Source organism: Hevea brasiliensis, chromosome 7 (genome assembly GCF_030052815.1).
Source record: "Hevea brasiliensis isolate MT/VB/25A 57/8 chromosome 7, ASM3005281v1, whole genome shotgun sequence".
Lineage (NCBI taxonomy): Eukaryota > Viridiplantae > Streptophyta > Magnoliopsida > Malpighiales > Euphorbiaceae > Hevea > Hevea brasiliensis.
The window spans coordinates 7,011,850-7,034,362 of record NC_079499.1 but is presented as its reverse complement, the minus strand read 5'-3'; the positions used below and the strand labels follow the sequence as shown (position 1 = coordinate 7,034,362).

Here is a 22,513-nt window from a genome sequence, read left to right as displayed (position 1 = left end):
TAAAATAATAAAATTATTTTTTTAAAATTATTTTTTTCAATGACACTTAAAATAATATATTTTTTTTTATAAAAAAAATTATGCCAAACACATACTAAAACTAAACAGGTCAGTGTCATTAGGTATGAGAAAAAGGCATTATTTTGGAAACCAAATTTCTCCTCTTATGATTTATGCTTTTGTTAATGAGAAGACAAGGCAACCAATGCCTTAGAGAAGGGGTTGAGGCTATTGGAAAATTGGAATCTATAAACAAAGCAAACTAGGCATTAGATAAAGAAACAGAAGCTATAAGATTTATGAAATGATGAAATAATGAAGAAAGATAAGACAATGGGGTCTAGAAGCATGTGCATGCCTGCCTGTTATATGGACATTTAATGAAAAGTCAATATGAACTCTCAACTAAAATAAGATTTTGGTGAATTATGGTTAAGCAAAGATCTTTAACTAGTGACATATAGCTGCCACAGGATTCCATGAAAGGCTTTAATTTGTTTAATCAGATTAAAATACTTGAGCCCCTCTACCACTACTCCTAGCAACTTTGACAATTTTTGCTTCAAGTACAGAGCCTTTTCCTTTGAGAAATTATAAAATATATTGTAAGATAACGCACCAGACCACAAAAGCAGGATTTTATTATTATTGATGTCAACAACACCAAGCAATGTCTCATGATGGAAGTCTTTGTCATGTGATTATATAGCTTCCACTGGTAATAAAGACACTTAACCGTACATTAAATACACGGTTTCCACTGAAGTCAACGGCAATTGATGTATTGGAGGCCAAGTTTGCCCACATAAAATTAATTTTCCAATCTGGAAAAAAACTTGCCAGAATTAATTAGTGCCAAGATTGGAAGAAAAGAAGGAAGAGCATGGAATCTTGACAAATCAAGAAGAAGAAAAATCATGAATAATTTCCACCTCTGAAATCTGTTCAGTAAACATAATGATACATGGCATGAAATGTTGTACGCTAACTATAGGCGTAGTAAAAAAAAAATGAAATGTTGTACGCTAACTATAGGCGTAGTAAAAAAAAAAAGTTTGAACTGAAACACAAATCTGTACCAGGTGAAACCAAACCATTTTACAAGATATCAAGTAAACTAGGAGAAGAAAAGAAAGTGTTCTAGAAAATATAGGCCAACTAGAATCTTAATTTGTTAAAAGGATATTACAAAATCATATCTCTACTAGGAAGACCAATATCAATTGGTTGATCATGCACTGAATGGCTGTTGCCCGCCTTGTCCATTGTATCCATCATAGGGCTTGGTGGATTTGTTAGACCTCCTCAAGACTGCTATCCAAGTAATTATTTCCAGCAACAAAGCAATTCCACCCAAGACTGCAATCACAACTACGTAAGTCGATTTCCATTTCTGTTCAGGGTGCAAGATGTCTAGACCTTTGAACACATTCAGAATGCCAAGGATGAGAATGGCATAGCCAACACCATGATGATAGATATTCCAGTAGAATCGGTATTTGTGGTCCTTTTTCGGTCTCAAGAACAATGCAAAAATCTGAGAGAACCAACCAACTAGTATCCATCAGAATAAATCAGTTCAAAATCAAGTTGCCAGATCTCACTCATGAGTACCATTGCCAGCGAAGAAGGACAGACATAGCAAAAGACAAATAACAAGTTTCCTACCGGAGAAGGAAAGGAAAGAACAGGTTATCATACGAACAATTTATGTGATTGTAGATACATAAGCATCAAGAGCCAAATGTTTATTCCAATGCTTCAACTTTAAACAGAAATATCTATGTATCTGATTTTCATTCAATTAGAGTATCATATCTTCAATGTTTTCCATAGATGTTTCTTTTCAATTCAACCAGGACTAGATTCATTACACTGCAGGTAAGACCCTCATCAGCATTAACAATAAGTGGAGAAAAAATTTAAGACATTTTTTTTAAGAAAACCCACAAACATCACGGAATTTAATATGAAAAAAAAGCTACATTATGATTTAGAACCATTCCCAAGAAACTGCTCCTTCTTTCCACTTTCTCTATGCCACATTGATCAAGAGAAGTATGATTGAAAAAGAATTTACCTGTAGCGTTGCTAAAGAGAAAAGGGTAATCCCAATATTTCGATGAGCAGTCCACTGAATGCCCTTTGATTCACTTCCAAGTTTCAAACCAGTAGCCCACCCTGCAACCCCAATAGCATATGCAGAAACCTGGCAAGAAACATGGAGATAAAACCACGCTGGATCTGCAGACTGGAAAGGTCTCAGGTAACGTGCTATTATAACTCCAATTGGAAACAGAACTCCCCAGCTCACAGCATTCAGCACCCCATGAATCTGGCAGAAAATAATCAAATAATAACAATTTACCAAAATCCCACAACAAATACCTCAATATCTAGTCTATAGTTTCACTTACATACAATCCAAATGCTTTCAACAACTGGGAAATTACCCATGTTCAATTGACTCAAGAAACAAGCATAAAACTTGGTGTACTCTTGCTTCCTAAAATGATTAAACATAACACTTGATTTTTAAGGAAAATTTCTAGCAATAAAAATCATAAAAGAAAATAATAATAAACAAAATGGAGGAAGGGAAAAAGAGAGAGAAAGAGAGAATTATGTTCCGAAACATCCAATCCATTCCAGTGAAAAAAAATGGGGGAAACAGAGAAAAATAATAGCAAACTTACATTTCTCTTCTTAGTTTTGGAGTCCACTCCTCCGGTAACCACAGTCTGTCCTCCCTTCAAATCCAAGGTTCCCTTGGCGTTCAAATTTGGAGCATTCATGTCATGCGGCGTCAGTATTCCTTCGGAATCAACACTTGAACCCACCTGCCACACCTGATTTAGCATCCCCTTCGCCGCCAAGTCTGCCGGAACCTTAATTTTCGCAAAGATCACCATGACGCCGTTATCCTCCTCTGCCCGTTCGTCCCACACGTCAAAAGCCAATTTTGACTGCACCACCGAAGCAAGCGTGTAAGAGCTGATGTTGTACGTCTTAACAGTCATGGAACCTTTCGAATCCTTGTAGCCAACAAGCGCCTGAGCCCCTGGCATTCCGGTGCCCGTGGGGTTTATAGCCCAGGAAACCCATCCATCAGATTTGGCAGGGGAAGCAAGGAAGGCGATAGAAAGAGTAGAATTAGCGGAATCGTAAGAGAAATGGAGATAGGAGGTGAGGGTAGGGAGGTCTACACAGTGAGCATACAAATCATTGCCGGTGAATTTCTGAAAGGAGCAGGTCTGCGAGAGCGCGGGTGAGAAAAGAGAAACCAATAGGCAAAACCCTAAAATCAAAACAGAGAAGATAAGGGAAGCCATTTTTGACAGCTTTCAGTTACTGACAGATGAAAAGAGAGCAGAAGAAAATGGATGCTAAATATTTGGAGGAATTTATAGAAAGGTACTTTAACGCTATGTTTGGATGGGTGGAAAAGGGGGAGGAAGGAAAATAAATGGGAGAAAATAACTTTGAAATGATTCTTCCCCTGTTTGGATAGGAGAGGAAAAATAAAGGCTGAAAGAGAATAAATTTTATTTTTTTTAGTTATTTTTTTTAAATTAAAAAAAATAATAAAAATATAAAAAAGAATATATTTATATATTAAAATTATAAAATTATTATTTTTTATTTTTTTAAAAAAATATATAAAATAAAATTATAAATTTATCATATTTTTTTTATTTTTTTCTACTTAATTAAGAGTACAAAAATAATAAAAAAATATATTTTTATTTTTTACTTTTTATTTTTCTTTTTTCTTAAAAAATTTTTCAAACAGAGTGTAAAGAGCCTGAAAATGGCGGAACAAGCAGAAATTGAAAAATTCACTGTCACTGTGAGAATTAATTTATTTAATACCCCATCAAATAATGACACGTTTTGACGATACAACGTGGCGTAGTTTTGTTTACTCTGGCGCCTTTTGTCAACGCGGAGAAGATTCACAATAAGGGGCGAAATGTAAGAAATGTAATTATTACTATTGAGAAATTATTAAATATATTAATATATATATATATATATTATTTTTTATAATTATATAAAATTTATTTTTATATTTTATTATAAAAAAAATTATTTTTTTTAAAATAAAAAATTTTATAATTTAATATTTTCAATATACCTAATAATTAATCATTATTAATTTAGTAGCGGCATGCGCGGAATGAGTAATGGACAGAGATTAGATATCCATGTAGAATGTGTGAGGCCCAAATGCCCACGTGGATGAAAGGGCAATTTATCGAAGGAATGAGCTGGACGTTTCCTCTTCTGCTTTCTGAGTGGTCAAGGATCTGGATTTCGCAAGGTGAGACTCGTGGCAAATAATTTTAATATTACCAATTAACTCAATTATTAATTTATACTTTCGGGATATGTAAAAGAAAAAAATAATAAATTGAGAAAAATAAAGAGAAATAGAAAATAACTTGATATTACTGATAAAGCACGATAACATTTGTCATTTACATTACATTGTAACGGTAAGGCATTCAAATGAGCGATGGATGAATAGTTTAAAGTATGATTAATTTTAATATTATCGATCTTATTCTTTATTTGATTTTTTTAATGATGATATAATAATTAATGTGAAATTTTTATTAAATATATTAACGATAAAGTCAATTTGAGATTCAATCAAATATAAAAATTTAATTAATAATTATATACACTTTAGAGTTTAATTATAAAAATTAATAAATTTAAATTTTTTTTACAATTAACCCTTTAAATTAAAGTATTTTATATTTAAATTTAGAGATTAAATGATAGATATAATACTAAGTGTAATGTATATTGTTCATAATTTTATTTTTTTCAAAATTTATTTATTTGTACTTAAAATAAAATTTAAAAATATAAGTAATTAATTTTTTACTTTAGTTGGATTTTTTTTTTTTTAATTTTTAAAATATGAATGCTTTAATTTTTTATTAATTGTATTAATAAATAAATATTAATATTTTAATTTTTATTAAAATTTTTTTAGGGAGTCAAATGTGAATCTATTAAAGACATGCTCACATTCAACATATTTACAATTAGAAATTAAAATTTTAAATTTTAATTAAAAATTAAGAAATTATTTCTCTTAACTTATAAGCAAACCAATTTATAATATTTAAAAATAAACTAGCACATTTGTTTATAATAATATAAGCTAAAAAAAATAAGTTACGATATATAACTTTTTATTTTGGTGCTTAAAAATTAATTTTATTGTATTATTTTTATTTAATATTAAATGTGATTATAAACTATCTTTTATCAAATATATTAACTCTTATCAATCATCTATAAGCATTTTAACCAAACAGGTAACTGTTTAAAACACTTATAAATTTAAATTAACTTATAAATATTATATACATATAAACTAATTTTTATAAATTAGGCCAAATACTGTTTAAAATTTTTCCTTTCTAATTATTACATCTCCCTCTCAATACAAATTTTTCCTTTTTTGGCCTAATAAAAAATCATTCAATTATTTTAGAAAGCAGTACATCTCCATTTTTTTTTATTTCAATCCATTATATTTCTAAATTTTTATTTTTAATCTATTGCACTATTTAGTTTTTATTTTTATAATAAATTAGCATAACTTGTTTCATTCAATAATAAACAATTGAAAATTTTATCAAATTTAAGATATTGTAAAATAAAAAAATGTATTAAATGATATATTTAATATTTTTTATTAATGAATTTTAAAAAATTATACCTATTAACCACAAAAATAAAAATTAAAGGAGGCAATAAATAAAAATAAAAAGTTAACAGAGTAATCAACGAGTGGTTAAATTAGTGGTGTAAAATTGATAAGACGAATTTTGTATCAAGGTCACGTACTTAAAATAAAAAAATTAAGAGTATAACGAATTAAAATAATTTGTGAGATTAATTCGGGGTGATTGGAGTTTTAATTTGCTAAGCAGATATTATTTTCCATATTTGCATTCATTATTGACAGGCTTAAATGTAATTGCTGAAGTGATTTGGATGTTTCACTTCAACATTGTAAATAAATTCGACAACAGGAAACCAAATCGAAATAAATGGAAACACATAAAAACCCAAGATTTCTCAAACTGCAAAAGAACTACAAAGCAAGAAAAATAATACAGGAAGTAAAGTCAAATCCCACTTTCCAATTCCAGAAAAGCTTCCAGAATTATCAGCAGATGGCCCAGGAGCACTAGCAGCCACAAATTCCAATGACCCTTTAGAATTTCTATTGGCTTCCTTCAGAGCATGCGGCTGTGGTATGCTGCCAGCCCACCTGCCAAACCTGGTTCAGACTTTCTTTCTTCTCCGGCACCTTCACCGTCACAAATATACTTCGCACTCAGATCCCACACATCAAACGATAGCTTGGATACCTGAGGTGGTGTGTAGCTGCTAATGTTGTCAGTGTTGACGATCGTTGAGCCGTTGGATTTGTATGCTATAAAAGCCTGAGAACCCTACATGCCAGTGGCCGTTGGGTTGATCGCCCATGCAACCGGGCAGTCAGGTTTGGCAGGAGGAGCGATGAAGAGAGGAATTGGAAGAATTGTAGGTGAAATGTAGGTAGGAATCCAGGACAGGAAGATCAGTACAATTTGCAAGGAGTTTGTTGCTTCTGAATTTTTGAGAGGTGCATTCAGGGATTCTGAGGGAGAGAATAGCAGGGTTGCAGAGAACAAAACAACCGAGGACAGATTAGGGAAGCTAACAGAAGCCATAATCTTTGATTCTGATTTGATTTTGTATTTGGACTGGAAAAAGGTTTTGGGATGGTTTAGGAAAAATTCAACACACAACCTGCAGGCATTTCCAATCTTGACCAAAGGTAGCACCTACTAACAGATTTGAAATTGAATTATTTTTTCATTAGTTTTTCAGAGTTTACCATGATATTCCAATTATGCATGGTTGGCAAGCCTGAGAATTGGTGTAATGAAGGATAAATTTAATTGAATTTAACATTGTAGAAAGAGATGATTCTCCTTAATATCAATTAATCTGTACATGGGTATATATATACAATTGATTCCTATAATTGTGTTCTACTAATTATGAAGAAATCCTAAATAAGAATTCCTAAATAGGAATACAGAATACAAAATATACAGAGAAATAATATAATGATTTACTTTCCATAACACTCCCCTCAAGTTGGAGCATAGATGTTCATCCTGCCCAACTTGCTACCACTGTAGTCAATCCTAGCTCCATTCAGCGCTTTTGTGAAAATATCTCCTAATTGCTCTCCAGTTTTGATATATCCTGTTAAGATGATCTGTTGTTGAATCTTTTCACGAATAAAGTGACAATTAATCTCAATATGTTTGGTCCGCTCATGAAATATCGGATTAGAAGCAATATGGAGAGCAGCTTGATTATCACACCATAATTTGCGAGCGAAGTCTTAAAACCCGTCTCATCTAGTAATTGAAGTATCCACATTACCTCACATCTTGATTGTGTCATGGCTCTATATTCGGATTGACACTAGATCGAGAAACTACACTCGCTTCTTGCTTCTCCAAGACACCAAATTTCCTCCAACAAAACGCGATATCGATAGTTGATCTCTGTCAACCTTAGATCCAGCCTAGTTAGCATCTGAAAAACTTTCAACATTCAAATGCCCATGATTACCATATAACAAACCTCTTCCTGGAGCGCCCTTCAGATAACACAAGATTTGTCCCAAGGCTTCCCAATGAGCAACGGTTGGGAAGACATAAAGCGACTTACCACACTAACGGCATAAGCAATGTCGGGACGAGTGGTATAAGGTAGTTCAATTTTCCTACCAATCTCTGTATCTCTCTGGATCTTCAAACAACTCACTATCCTGCTAATAGTTGTAAATTTGGAGTCATTGGTGCACTACAAGGCTTAGCACCTAATTTTCTGTTTACATCGATAGATCGAGGACATATTTTCTTTGAGACAAGAAAATACCATTCTTACTTCTCATAACTTCAATACCCAAGAAATACTTTAATAATCCCAAGTCTTTGGTGCAGCGGGTTTGGAGGAAGGTTTTAAGAGATGAAATACTGCAGAGTCACTCCCGGTGATGATAATGTCATCCACATAGACTACCGGGAGAATTAAACCACCTCAGTTGCCTATAAAATCTTGAGTGATCACACTTACTCTTTTGCATACCAAATTCTGTCTTGCTTCTTTGAATCTCCCAAACCAGCCCTAGGACTTTGTTTCAAGCCATAAAGAGACTTGAAGCTTACAAACTTTACCCAACTCCCACGAGCAACAAACTCGTGGTTGCTCCATATACACCTCCTCACGAAGATCACCATGAAGGAAAGCATTCTTGATATCCAATTGGTGCAGAGGCCAATCATATGTAGGCTGCTAAAGAGATAAACAAGCGAGCAGTAAGTTTAGCTACAGGAGAAAAAGTGTCAGAATAATCAACCCCATATGTCTGAGCATATCCTTTTGCTACAAGGCGTGCTTTTAACCTAGCCACAGAACCATCAAGATTTACCTTTACTGTAAATACCCATTTGCAACCAATAGCTTTCTTACCAGTAGGCAAAGGCAACAGTTTCCATGTACCATTAGCATCTAAAGCCTCCATTTCCTCTTTCATAGCGACACACGGCCCGGGATGAGGCGATTGCCTCACCAGGTATTAGGAATAGGAGCAGTCTAAAGAAGTAACAAAACAACGAGAACAAGAAGACAATTGATTATAAGAAACAAAAGAAGAGATAGGGTAAGTACATGAGCGTTTACCTTTACGAAGAGCAATGGGTAAGTCTAGATCGGAATCATGATCGGTATGAGTGCAGGATCTCCCAGCGAAGTAGTGGTGGAGGATCTAAGTCGGAATCTCAATCTCTGGAATAAACATGAACAACGGGAGGTCGAGTAGGTCTAGAGACGGAGAAAGCAGTGTGAGAGAGGACTAGACATTGGTTGGACAGTATATATTAAGAGATCATCCTCCTCCCCGACTCTCATACACGATGATTGAGGAAAAATGGAGTGGACTCAAAAATGTGACATCTGCGAAACAAGATAACGATTAAGAGTAGGAGAGAAACAACGGTACCCTTTTTGGATCAGGAGTACCCAAGGAAGACACATTTGAGAGACTTTGGATCCAATTTAGTAACTAGCGGACGAACATCACGCACAAAGCAGGTACAACAAAAATACGGGTTCAACGAGAACAAAGATTTTGTAGGGAATAAAGCGGTATAAGGAATATCCCCATTAAGAATGAAGGCGGCATACGATTGATCAAAAAACATGCAGTAGAAAGCGCATCCGCCCAAAAGTGTTTAGGAACTTTCATCTGAAAAGAAGAGCACGAGTTACCTCAAGAAGATGCGATTTTTCTTTCGGCCACGCCATTTTGGGATGGGGTATCCACACGGGAAAGATGATGAAGAATGCCATTTTGTGTCATATAAGAGTGAAATTGTCTTTGAAAAGTATTCTTTGGCATTGTCACTTCTTAATATGCGCCTGAAGTATTAAATTGAGTTTTGATTTCATTACAAAAGGCACAAAAGATGAAAATAACTCGGAACGATTCTTCATTAAATATAACCGGGTAACACGAGTAATCATCAACAAAAGTAACAAAATAACGAAATCCGGTTTAGAAGTATGAACAAGGACCCCAAACATCGAATGAACTAACTCAAAAGGGGATGAAGCTGTTTATTGACTCTGAACACGAAGGCAAGCGATGATGTTTGCAAGCGACACGACTCACATTCTAGTCTTGATAAAGTGTGGCCGAGGACACAACTTTTTCATAGTAGACAAGAAGGATGGCCCAATCTACAATGAGCTTCAATAGGTGTTAAGATCTGGAGCAAACAAGCGACCGCGGTACATGATTTTCGAATGTAGAGACCACGACTCACGTCCTCTACCAATAATGCGCCGTCGTAAGATCTGAAATAAACAGTCGGAAAAAGGAAACAGAACAATTTAAGGTGCGAGTAAGTTTACTAACAGAAAGTAGATTAAAAGATAAATTTGGTAGACACAAAGCGGATGACAAAGAAATTGTGAAGTCGGATTCGCGATTCCAAAACCCATGACACAAGAAGTAGAACCATCGGCTAAAGTAATGATGAGGAAGTGAGATTAGGTGAAAAGCGGATAGAAGACTAGAATTACTGTCATGTGATCATGCACGAGAATCAATAACCCATTTGGATGAGGAAGACACAAGGCATGTAGTGGATTTACGACTCGTGATCGCGATGTGAGGAACTGGTAGGCTTTAGAGATGCACGATCTTTGGGAAAAGCGTGCAAAATCTTCTGCAGATACCAGCAGTTTTCTCAAAGGAAGAATCTTGTAGAATCCTCTGCTGCCATATTTGCCATCTGTGATCGCTGATTTTTTTTCTGAAGTTGAGGACAATTATATTTTGTATGGCCAGGCTCATGGCAATAATAACAAATGACTCATCTTGAGTCCTGATTAGAACTAGCCTCTCCATTCTGATTACTTACATTGCTGTATTTCCTCCTCTACTTCCTCTTCTATTACCCTGTTGTCCATTTGGATTACGGCTAATAAGAGCACTACTAGCAGGCTGTGACAATTGGGTACTCTCTGTACGAAGGACCCGTGTGAACGTTTCATGCAAAGATGAAATCTCAGAACTGGAGAGAACCTGAGATTTAGCAGTCTCATACTCTGAATGAAGGCATGCAAGAAAACTTATAACTAGTTGCTCCGTTGGGCTCTTTGAACTTTCACATCAGAACTAAAAGGCAACAATACATTAAGTTCCTCATATACTCGTTTAAAATCCATAAAATAAGCCGTGAGAGACTTATTCTCTTTCTCAGCACGGTAGAATGCCTTACAAACATCATAAATACGGGAGATATTCCCTTTACCAGAATACAGAAAATCTAAGTAATCCATCAATTTCTTAACAAATTCACAGTGATTAATTAAACTAATTACCTCACTGTGAATCGAGTTCAATTTGCAAAACAACCGAGCATCCTCCCTTAGCCAAGTTTGTTGTGTATCATCAGTAGGTGGATCTTTAGTAAGGTGATCATCCTTATCAATGCTACGCAAATAGACCCTAACAGTCTTACTCCACTCCAAGTAATTCGAACCATTAAGTTTGTGTTCCGTGATCTTAGTCATCACCGGAATCACATCAGATATAACATTCTTATTGTCTGCCATTTGTTGAGACAGAAAACTAACCGAAACGATAATCCAAAGTGCTTACAGTAGCAAAATAACCCAAAATCACAAATCAAGCAAATACCGAAATAGGATCTGAGAGCCAAACCTCAGAAGTCCTTTAATGGTGTCTTGGATCGAACAACGACACAGTGGTGGAATAAGGGGATTGAGGCGACGCTGGCGATGTTGATCGGAGTCGAAAAGGCCAAGGTCTCTCCTGAGCTGGGTGGTGAGAACAAATTGTCACCCTAGATAGATGACCTGCTCTAATACCATGTAGAAAGAGATGATTCTCCTTAATATCAATTAATCTGTACATGGGTATATATATACAATTGATTCCTATAATTGTGTTCTACTAATTAGGAAGAAATCCTAAATAAGAATTCCTAAATAGGAATACAGAATACAAAATATACAGAGAAATAATATAATGATTGACTTTCCATAACAAACATCATGGTTAGGTGGGTATTTCTTTCTTTCTTTTTTTGTTCGTTTTACCTTTTACAAGTGTACTCTCTTTGGAAAAGGGTCTTTCTTCTTCTTCTTCTTCTTCTTCTTCTTCTTCTTCTTCTTTTTTTTTTTTTTTAAGCTTGAATTCTGATGTCATTGTGATGGGTTGGTTTTCTCTCTTTACCTAATTGCCTTATATTCTCAGAATTTCCATCTAAACTCAAGCCTACTTTAGTGCCTTTTTTTTGGATTGGCAAAAGCTACCATTTTGCTCCTAAATTTTGATTGTTTTCAATATTATGCCCTTGTTTGGTAATAATTTTTAAAGTAGTGTTTAATATTTTGAGGGAAAGTTCATAAAATGCTACCCCTATCAATTTTTAAGTTCTGTTCGACAATAATTTTTAAAGTAGTGTTTACTATTTTGATCATAATCAAAATACTACTTATCTTATTTATACTATTTGATGGCATAATATTTATGTTAATATTTATACTAACTTTTAGAGGTTGAAAAAGTATTTTAACTAAGATTAATAATATCATAACACCATTTTTATATTTAATATCTAATACAATAATTGTTTTTATCGAATATTTTTGCTTTAATAGCTATATAAACAACTAACCACTAACAGTTAATATCTAATGGTTAACTACTAGTGAAACAACTGACAGCTACTAAAACAGTTAACCGCTATAATAACAACTAACATTACTTAACAAGACCTTACAGATTGAGAGAGTGTTTTGGCTATAGTCAAAAAAATGATATCACTATTTTTATATTTAATAGCTAATCTAGCAGTTATTTTTATCGAACACTTTTATTTAAATCACTATATAAATAATTAATAATTAACAATTAATATTTAATGGCTAATCGCTGCTAAATAACTAACAACTAATATTACTGAACAAATACACCATGTGAGCATCTAACTTTTGTTATTTGATGAAACTGAAGACACACTTAGCAGATAAAATAATTAAAGCCATTAAGCCATGAGTAATTTTGACAATTCCCAAACTTTTTAAAGAATTTTTGAAGTGATATATATATATATATATATATATATATATATATATATATATATATATATATATATAATTGAGAGAAAATGCAAAGCAGATAGATAGTATGAATTTGCATGGACTTGTTAGATAAAAAAATTTAAAATTTTTAGGATATTTATAATTATTGTCAAAATTTTATCGTGTGCATATATTATAGACAAATTTTAGTTAGTTGATACCATTGTAGTCAAAGGATAAAATTAAATTTAAAAATTTAATGATAATTTACAATATAATTTTTAAAATTTTATTTAATTAATAAGATAGTCTATTAATTTAAATTATATATTTAAATATCTTTTATTTATTATATAAAATATATTTTAATATAACAACTACTTGAAAATTATATAATAATAAAGTAATCACAAAATATTAAAATTATAAAATTTTTTCAGTTATTAATTATATAAAGTAATCATATTATTGATAAGTAGAAAACATATATATTCTGAATTTTATAATTTTTTTAAAATAATTAATTTTTATAGATTAAATTTGCTGGATTGCTCAATTCATAATTGAGCATTCCAGCAGAGCAATTAGAAAAGGACAGAATCATATCTCGGAGAACAGGATAAAAGAGGGAATATTAGGATGCTTTTAAATCTTGCACTCAATTATGGACTGTGATCTCATCCATGATGTGGTTTTTTACAACTTTGCAGCCCTTAAGAAACAAAGATTCAAAATAGCTTAATTAAATTAGAAAAAAAAGTTAAAATTATATTAGAAACAAAAACTAGCTTAATTATCGATGTAATTATAATTTTAAACTGTTAACTTTTAATCTGCATAAAAAAATTTAAAAAAAAAAGTTTATTAAACATTATAATTTATATTTTTTTATTAAAAAAAAATATACACACATAAATTCAGAGAATAAACACACTTCTTAATAAATAAAAATCTTTTTTATCTCCACAAATATATCTAAATACTCGACTAACAAAAAATTATATTTATGTATTTTTAAAAATGATTCACTACGATTTGGGTTAAAATGAGAATTGAGTATTACTTAAGTGTATATGCTTAGATACAGGCAAAACTCAACGCTTAGTAAAATCATGATCATTTGTGATTAGAAAATTAAAAATTGAAAGTTGACTACTAATTGCTATATCAAACATCAAATAGATACTTAATCAAATATATAGTTAATAAGCTATTAAAAAATATACAAATTAAAAATATAATTTTTAAAAAATATAATTATTTTTTTATAAAAAAATAAATATTATACTCTTATTTAAAACTACTATATAAAAAATTAATAATTAATATTTAATAGTTAATAATTTAAAATAATTAATTGTTACTAAAAACAGTTTCCCCTGCCGAACGAACCCTTAGCTATTGCGCTGAGCCAAGCATCCCCAAAAGGGCAATAAAGAAAAGTAGGTTGAAAAGCATTGTGTTTGGGGATTATCTTTTTCTTTGTAGCATTCGGATGAAAAGACTTCAAATGATTCCCCACTAAATAACGTTCCAAGTTGTGAACACGTGTAAAGAATTTTTTTATATGTGAAATTTAGATAAATAAATAAAGGTCGTTAGGCCCATTATTTTGAAAAGAAAATTTAATAAAATGAATTATGAAATCAATATATTTAGTTAATTTAATCTAAATTAAAATTATATTTTTGATATTTTATAATTTACTCTTTAAATTTATAAATATATATATATATATATATATATATATATATATATAATTTAATTTCTCTTTATACACTCTCCATTTCTCTATTATTTTTTCTTTTATCATTTCATCTATTTTGCTTTTCCACTAAAAAAAAATAGAATAATGACAGAAAATATAATTAATTAAAAATTAAAATAAAAAAATAATTATTAATATATTTTTATCTCTCTCAAACTCGAGTCAAAATAATAGTAAAAATCTAAGAAATATTCAATCATTTCACTAATAAAATATATTTTTAAAAATTTTTTATAATTAATAAAAATATATTTTAAAATAAATTTTAAATTCAAAATCTCACAGCATTAATTATAATTTTTTTTAATAGATACTGTTCTCCTTCCTCTACCGTTCCTCATTAGTCATTATCATCCTTCTTTCTTTTTTTTAAAAAAATGGATTAAAAATAAAATCTTTCTTCTAATCTTGATTACCAATAATTTTCTCCAATCAATCACTGCCCGTCACGCTGTCGGACAATAAAGGAATATAAAATTATTTTTAATTTAAGCTTTTAAATTATTGGATGATTTCTTGGCACTATTTATTTTTTGTTTTTAATTATGATTGCTACCAGACTGTTGGAAAAATCCTACCATACCACCAATCGTACGGGTGGCCAAACTAACAAAAGACGATTTTTTTTTTTTTTGGTTTAACAGAACAGCAAAAGAAGATTAGACTAACAGGAATCAGAAGAAAGAATGAAATTTCACATAAGAGTAATTATTCACTTTTTAAATATTAAATATCCCAAATCTCTACCACTGGAATCATCAAAATTACAACAATGTTCTAAAATCAAAATCAACAAATCAGAAAACTAGAGCACTTCCCAGAAGAACGAAAAGCCCAAACTGAAAACTCACGTTCAGCACGTTAATCTTGTAGCCAGCATTTGTACTGTTAGTAGAACTGCCGTTAGTTGGGGTAGTAGAATTATTACCTGCTCCAGTTGTAGTATTTCCACCGCTGCTCTGTGAGGCCACCAATTCCAGTGTTCCCTTTGCCTGCAGATTCCCTTGGGCGAACTCGTGCTTTGCTGGAAATCCGTCTTTCACCGACGGACCCACTTGCCAAATCTGGTTCACCTTCGCCAAGCTTTCCGGGATCTTTACTGAAGCGAAGATCACGAAGTTACCACTGGAGTCGGAATCTGCACTCAAGTCCCATGTCTCGACCGCTAGCTTCGATGTCTCCTTAATATCACTGTAAGAGGCGATGCTGAATTTCTTCACAACCACTACGCTATCGTTTTTCATCGCTACCAGAGCCTGAGCCCCTGCCATGCCGGTGCCATTGAGGTTGATGGCCCACCCCACCCAGCCATCAGATTTGGACGGAGGGGCCTTGAAGGCGATTGAAAGTGAAGAGTTGGAGGCATTGTAGGTGTAGTGTAGGTAGGAGTTGAGTGTGGACAGGTCTGTACAGTTATCATAGAGCCGGTTGGTGAACTTCTGTGATGTGCAGTTGAGTGAATGTGCAGGTGAGATCAGCAGAACCACCACCACCGTCCAGAGAGAAACAAACAAGGCAGGACAACAAAGAAAGGAACGGGAAGCCATCGTTAATGGCAAACAAAGCTCTGTAGATGAAATTGGCCAGTGGGTAATGGGTGGGGTGCTCCATACACATGGGAGTGGAATATATAGAACAGATTAGCTCAGGCCCATAAGGCCAAATGTGTAATAGCACTCAGTACTATGGCATATTCATTATCTTGAGTTATGAATGCATTCCAACGAATGACGCGTTTGTTGTTTACGTTGAAGCAGACGTGGCTTCTTATAATTGGTTGAATCAATCCTAGTTTGTTGACTTTACTGATTTCAGTTTGGCATTTGCGTAGGTGTGTTGACTCTCAAAGTGCGTGTCAGTTTAAAGAGTGTCACGTGACGGATTTGAATTAAAAATAATAAAAGAACGAGTGCAACTCGTGCAATCGCAGCTTGCAAAAGTGGACCGTTAAAGTTGAGGTGAAAAAATTTTTCATAAAATAGAAAAAAAATTGAGAAATATGACGTAAATTATTAAATACTTTCTTTATATGTGTTCTCCCCAACAGAACAGTAGATCTCAAGCTATTAAATTGAAAAACGACTGCTTTTTTTGTGAATTTCTACAGCTATTGTGAAGCCAACTGAATTCTACGGGCGGTCACTTTCAGTTCTGGGTTGTTGACGACGACCTTCGGATTCATGGAAATTTTATTTGTTTTTATACAAATTCAATTATTTTATAAAGTTTTTTTTTATGTGGCTAAAGTGAATTGTATTAAAACAACACAAAGCAATTAAAATTATCAATATACGAAACTACTCGCCTAAATTAAGCTTAAATAGTCAATGCTTGATTGAAAAATTTAACGTAATAATTAAAATATCAATATTCGATCAAAAAATTCAAATAAAGAATAAGAGTCGTCGCTAAGAAGCCAAGTGAATCATCATGTACCATGATCTAACTATCCTGAGCAAGCAGGATTTACACTACCTAGATCGAGAAAAAAAAAAAAAAAAAAAAAAGCTCAGGTAATCTAGCCCGAGCAACAAGATACCTATGTTAATGAGGCTAAGCAAACATGACGAAACAAGTGTAGACGCTCACCCGGTAGACTGAGCATCACCAATGCTAGTCAAGAGTAAGGCTAGATCTTTAAGAGAAAATCTCAAGATATTAGTCTAATATTTGATATTTATGTAAATAATTATAATTGTTACTTAGTATTTGATCTAAAAAAATATAAAAAATAGTAATTAATTAGATATATTTATCAAATTTATTACTGAAAATTATCTTATTATTATTTTATTTTTAAATTATTTCATCAATTCGAGCGTTAAAGCGATTGGTCAATAAATCGCTAATCTCATAATTTTATTTATTGACGGGCTAATTATCTATTTGACTAGACATTTGGGACTCACAACAGCAGCAATACATTTTATAAATCGGTGATTTGAACAATTAAAATGATCAATATGAAGCTCGAATTTTAATATCAATGATTAAAATGCCAATTTAATTTAATTAGAAGATGATAAGGTGATTATCGAGGACAAAGATAATAAACTATTCTTACAATGAATAATCTTCATTTTATATAATTATAAAAATTCTTTGAACTTAATTTTCAACAAAATAGAAAGTTTATTTTTTTTTATAGCATCTAATATAATTTATTTTGATAATATATTATTATACACAAATGTTTAAAGTAATTCATTTGTAATTTATAAATTACTCTAAAGAACTTTATTTTAAATTAAATTTTTATTTCAATTAAATTATTTATTTTTCAAACAATTAATTCAAATGAAAATTTAATTTAAAATACAATTTTTGCAAATATTTATAAATTAAAAATAAATTATAACTTTTAATGAACATGTATTATCAAAATATATTATATTATATTATATAAAAAGTGAATAATAATTTCACACGAGAATAAAAACTTCGTTAAAATTGTCATGATTTAATAGTTCTGACAAAAAAAAATCTTCAAAATGATGTTAGAAGAATTTTTATAATTATTTATTTATTGAAATTTATTATAAATAAAATAATTTTTTTTTATAAATTATAGGCCATAATATAAAAAAAAGAGAATTTAATAAAATATATATTATTTGCTATTAACTATTTTTTATTATAGGAAAATTTTTATTATTTAACTAACCAATTTTTAGCATTTTGTATTTCAGTTATTATAATTATAAAAATAATGAATATTTTTATACTATATTTAATTATTTAAATAGAAAATAAATAATTATTTAAATATAAAATTTAAATGTAAAACATATTTTATTAATAAAATATAATTTAGAAATTAAATTATTAATTTGGCTATAAATTTAAACGGTAATAAGTAATTTATTAAATGAATTAAATTATAATGATTAAATAGTTACTCAGCAAAAAAATTATATATGATTTTTAATGAGTTATACATTTTTAGACACTTTATTAAAAATAAATTTGAGTAATATATAATTAAATTTAAAATTAATTTAAATTTATAAAAAAATATTAATATTAAATTTAGATGGAAATCAAATTTTATATATTGTCATATATATTATTCAAATGTAATATAAATTTTATAATAATATTTATAAATTTTTATATATTATATAATATATTTTATAGTAATAAATTATTAATAAAAGAATATTTTGTATAAAATAAAAATAATAATAAATATAAATAAAGTGACTTTTGCTATTCCCTTAATTACTGTTGCCATATCCAAATTGTCTGAGATAATACTGACGTATGCGGACCGAAAATGGTTGATGAAATCCGTCTATGGTAAAACGACACCGCATTGTATTTCTTCACACTTCATCACAGCATTCACACTCGAAAAAGGACAGGCGGGCAGCACCGCAAATTATATTTTTCATAATTATATATTCACTTTTTCTTGACTATTAAACGCTATTTAGTGGGAGGAAAACCGATAATGACTCCAAAATATTTTCCCTTCTTTAATTTATTCTTGGTAACCGTGTCAACAAAGTGGCCTTATTTTGTTTTTGTTGACCTTAATTAACAATAATTAGTTTTTTTTTTTATAATATTTTAATTTCTCAAATGTTGATGATAGATGACATAAAATATATATAAAAGAAATGTTTCTTCGCTTGCTTACGTATTCAAAAATTATATTCTTTTATGATATTTTCTTAGATTAAACGCCAAAATTAAAAAAAAAATTCTTTTTAAAAGAATAATAGTTTCATATATTATGAAAGGTAAAAAATATCAAAAAAGATAATATGAGAAAATAAAATATGAAAAATATTCTCTATTCACACTTACTATTCTCAAAAAAGTAAACTTTTTAAAGGTTGTAAGTAAGTTAGTTCATTAGCCATTATAGGAATATTACAAATTTCAACATGACTCAAAAAGAAAGAGAATTGCGTAACGTCTCCAACTTGTAAATTACAGTAAAGAACGATAATTAGATTTATGAAATTTTTCTTGTATTAATTAAGTCTGTGATGTATTTAAAATATAAAATATATAATAAAATTAATTTATTAAATACATAAATTTTATATGTTTATATTTTGAGTTTATAATAAATTAAATTTAAATAAAATTTTTTTATAAAATTATATTTTTTATCCTGATATTTGTGCTTCATAATTATGGTAAATTTTAAAGACAATTAGACACACACTTTGTATTTTATGAAGAACATGTAAAAGTAAAATCTTTAACCAATTTGCAATAATTTTGGTGATAAATTTAAAAATAACATTGTATAAATTAGTTGGAAATCAATGCATTGGATAATTTATTATAAGATATCAATTTATTCTCGACCAATAAAATAAACCTACTATAGCGCAATTTCTGCCGGCAAAATCCATGCAAACTGAAACTGGTTAAATACAGACAATTTCTTCAGGGCAACTCCCAAGTCTTAGTTAAACAGAAATTATTAAATTTAATATCAACCAAATTGTTTATTAATTACATAACATTATTAATGCTGGTCTAAGGGGCAAGGCACATGCTTCTCCTGTGGCTAAAATTGATTGAAATGGTTACGTAGTAAATCATGAATCATGATGTGGGTTGGGATTTAATTTCGAAATTCGTCGACCGTTGTAGTCATAATTAATTGGTAATTGATGTGCATGCTCTGGTTCTGCTCCCCATTGAAAAAACACAATGTCTGTTGTATTGGGCTTTGAAATGGATTATTTCTTGATGGTGTCTCCAATCAATTGTTTAATCTGATACCCGGTAACCTGCCATTTTTTTATTATTATTATTATTTTGGGCGTCCATTGAGGAAACAGAAAACAGACAGCGAGAAAAGCTAGCTTTATTTTGATCAAATAGCTTGTGCAGATGTTAATTAAGATTGTTCTAATCAGATGTTGAGTCCAGTAACCAAGTAGACCCCTTCATATGATTGTCATGCCTCCTCTCCTTTTTAGCTGTAACATTTAAACACCACAATTTCTAGTCATTTGTAACTATTCAAAGGCATGCTGCATAGTTTTATACTTTTAGCCATTTGCTATCAAATTTCGATTTGTTATTTGATACTAATTAGGTTGAATTTATTATTAAATTATGTGTAATTAGCTTTGTAGTCGATCAATCGTATTAATTTAGTTGAGAATTAAATCAGTAATCAATTTAATTTATATTAAAAATCATTTTTAATAAAGAATCAGGATAATTATTGTGAAACGCTTAGGTAATGAATAATCTAATCAATTTAGAGATGGTAATAAGTTAGGTTTTTGTGATTATGTTCTGACCAAGCCATAGCAAGACGAGTTTGGATTTGAAGAATAATTATCATAATGGGTTTGAGCTTTACATATTGAGTATTCGTTACACGAACTCAATTTTTATAAATACTTAATTAAAAATGAAATATATGTTTTATATAATAATATTTATAAATTTTTATATATTTTATTTTTATATAAAATGAAATTTAAATATTTTTTGAAATTATTAAATTTTTAAAATATAAATTATTAATCAAAATAATTTTTATAAAATTATTAATTAAAATATATAAAATTAAATAGATTCAAATTAGATAATAATAATCGAATCAGAATTAATTTGAGTACTTAAAAATAAATTTTAATTGAATTTATTACGAGTTTAAATTTTAAAAATATTAATCGGGTTTAAACCCTTAAATTGATGGTTATTCCCTCAAGCCAATAAACACTTATATATATACATATATATATTAGTAAATCACATGTATCTTTTAATTCATTGAGTTAGGCATGTTTGTGTTTAAGAGGTTTATTATAGTAATAAAGCATCCCTAATTAAAATTTTTTCAATTCAAAATGATGAAATACTCGATTTTACTTAAAAGATATAGAGTCCTTTAATATTAACCTATCAGTTATGTATTTTTTTTTAATATTATATAGATTACTCTATGTTAACTATTGTATTAATAAATAAAATTAATTGGTAATTTCTTATATTATGCAATATTATTAATTTGAAACTTTAATAAAATTTTTAAATAGTTTATAAAAATAATTTATCTTATTCAAATTTTTAATATTTTTTAATAATTTATTACTTATAAAATTTAACAAAATTATTAATTTGATATACATTATTAGTAATTTATAAAATATTATTAATTGTACAATATATATTTAATATTTATTAAATAATTTATATCGATTGAATTTCAATTTCATCAATTTTAAACCTTAACATTTTGTTTTCATTAATTTAATGATAAGCTGACTTTAATTAAATCAGGCAAAAATTTTATTAATTTAGTATGTATTTAGTTTAGCGAAAGTGATTTAATAATGAAAAATAAAATTTATTTTAAAAAATATTTGTCCAAGTTAACAATTAGGGAGCTCAAACATATTCATTCAAAAATAACCATGTTTGATTATTTTTTTTTTCTTAATTTGGGTGGGAATTGAGCCTAATAATTTTTAGGTTAAATTACAGCTTAGTTTTTTAAGTATAATAAAATTTATAAATCTGTTATTAATTTATATTTAATTAATAATTTAATTTTTAAATTTAAAATTCATTAATATAGTCTAAATTAATCATTAACCACTTTTTAATTTAAAATTTTATTTTATTAATAAATTAGATTTACATTTAAATAATTTAAATGATTATTTATTTTATATTTATATAAATTTATATTAAAATATTAAATATTTGTTAAATTTATAATTATTTAAAGTTATAATTTACAGAATATATTTTCACAATACATATCATACATATATCACTTAATGTTATAATTTATAAATATTCTCAGAAATTACATTATAAATTAAATTTTCATTTAAATTAATTGTTAAAAAAACATATTATTGTCCATTTAATATTTTAAAAATATATAATTATTTAATATAAAATAAAAAATTATTGAATCTCAATGTATATATATATAACGGGAGCCCTGAGCTTCAAAAGTCACTTGGCGCAGCCTAAGGTTTTCGGTTGTTGGGCTTATGGGCTCTGGACTTGGGTGTTGCGTTGTGTAGGGTCTGT

The 22,513-nt window shown here is 29.6% G+C and overlaps 2 protein-coding genes and 1 pseudogene across 2 annotated transcripts; all 3 read right to left on the bottom strand.

The window, feature by feature from the left end:
* Positions 1 to 905: 905 nt before the first annotated feature.
* Positions 906 to 3,500, bottom strand: LOC110648931 (cytochrome b561 and DOMON domain-containing protein At3g25290). The gene is made up of 3 exons (XM_021803307.2): positions 2,697 to 3,500; positions 2,081 to 2,335; positions 906 to 1,537 (listed from the first exon to the last, which is right to left on the bottom strand). The coding sequence occupies exons 1-3, from the start codon at positions 3,330 to 3,332 to the stop codon at positions 1,232 to 1,234; spliced, it is 1,197 nt and encodes a 398-aa protein (XP_021658999.2). The 5' UTR covers positions 3,333 to 3,500; the 3' UTR covers positions 906 to 1,231.
* A 2,494-nt stretch (positions 3,501 to 5,994) lies between these two features.
* Positions 5,995 to 6,984, bottom strand: LOC110648932 (auxin-induced in root cultures protein 12-like; annotated as a pseudogene).
* An 8,190-nt stretch (positions 6,985 to 15,174) lies between these two features.
* LOC110648930 (auxin-induced in root cultures protein 12) lies at positions 15,175 to 16,103 on the bottom strand. Its single transcript, XM_021803306.2, has one exon. It carries the CDS (start codon positions 16,027 to 16,029, stop codon positions 15,280 to 15,282), a length of 750 nt encoding a protein of 249 aa, XP_021658998.2. The 5' UTR covers positions 16,030 to 16,103; the 3' UTR covers positions 15,175 to 15,279.
* Positions 16,104 to 22,513: the final 6,410 nt, after the last annotated feature.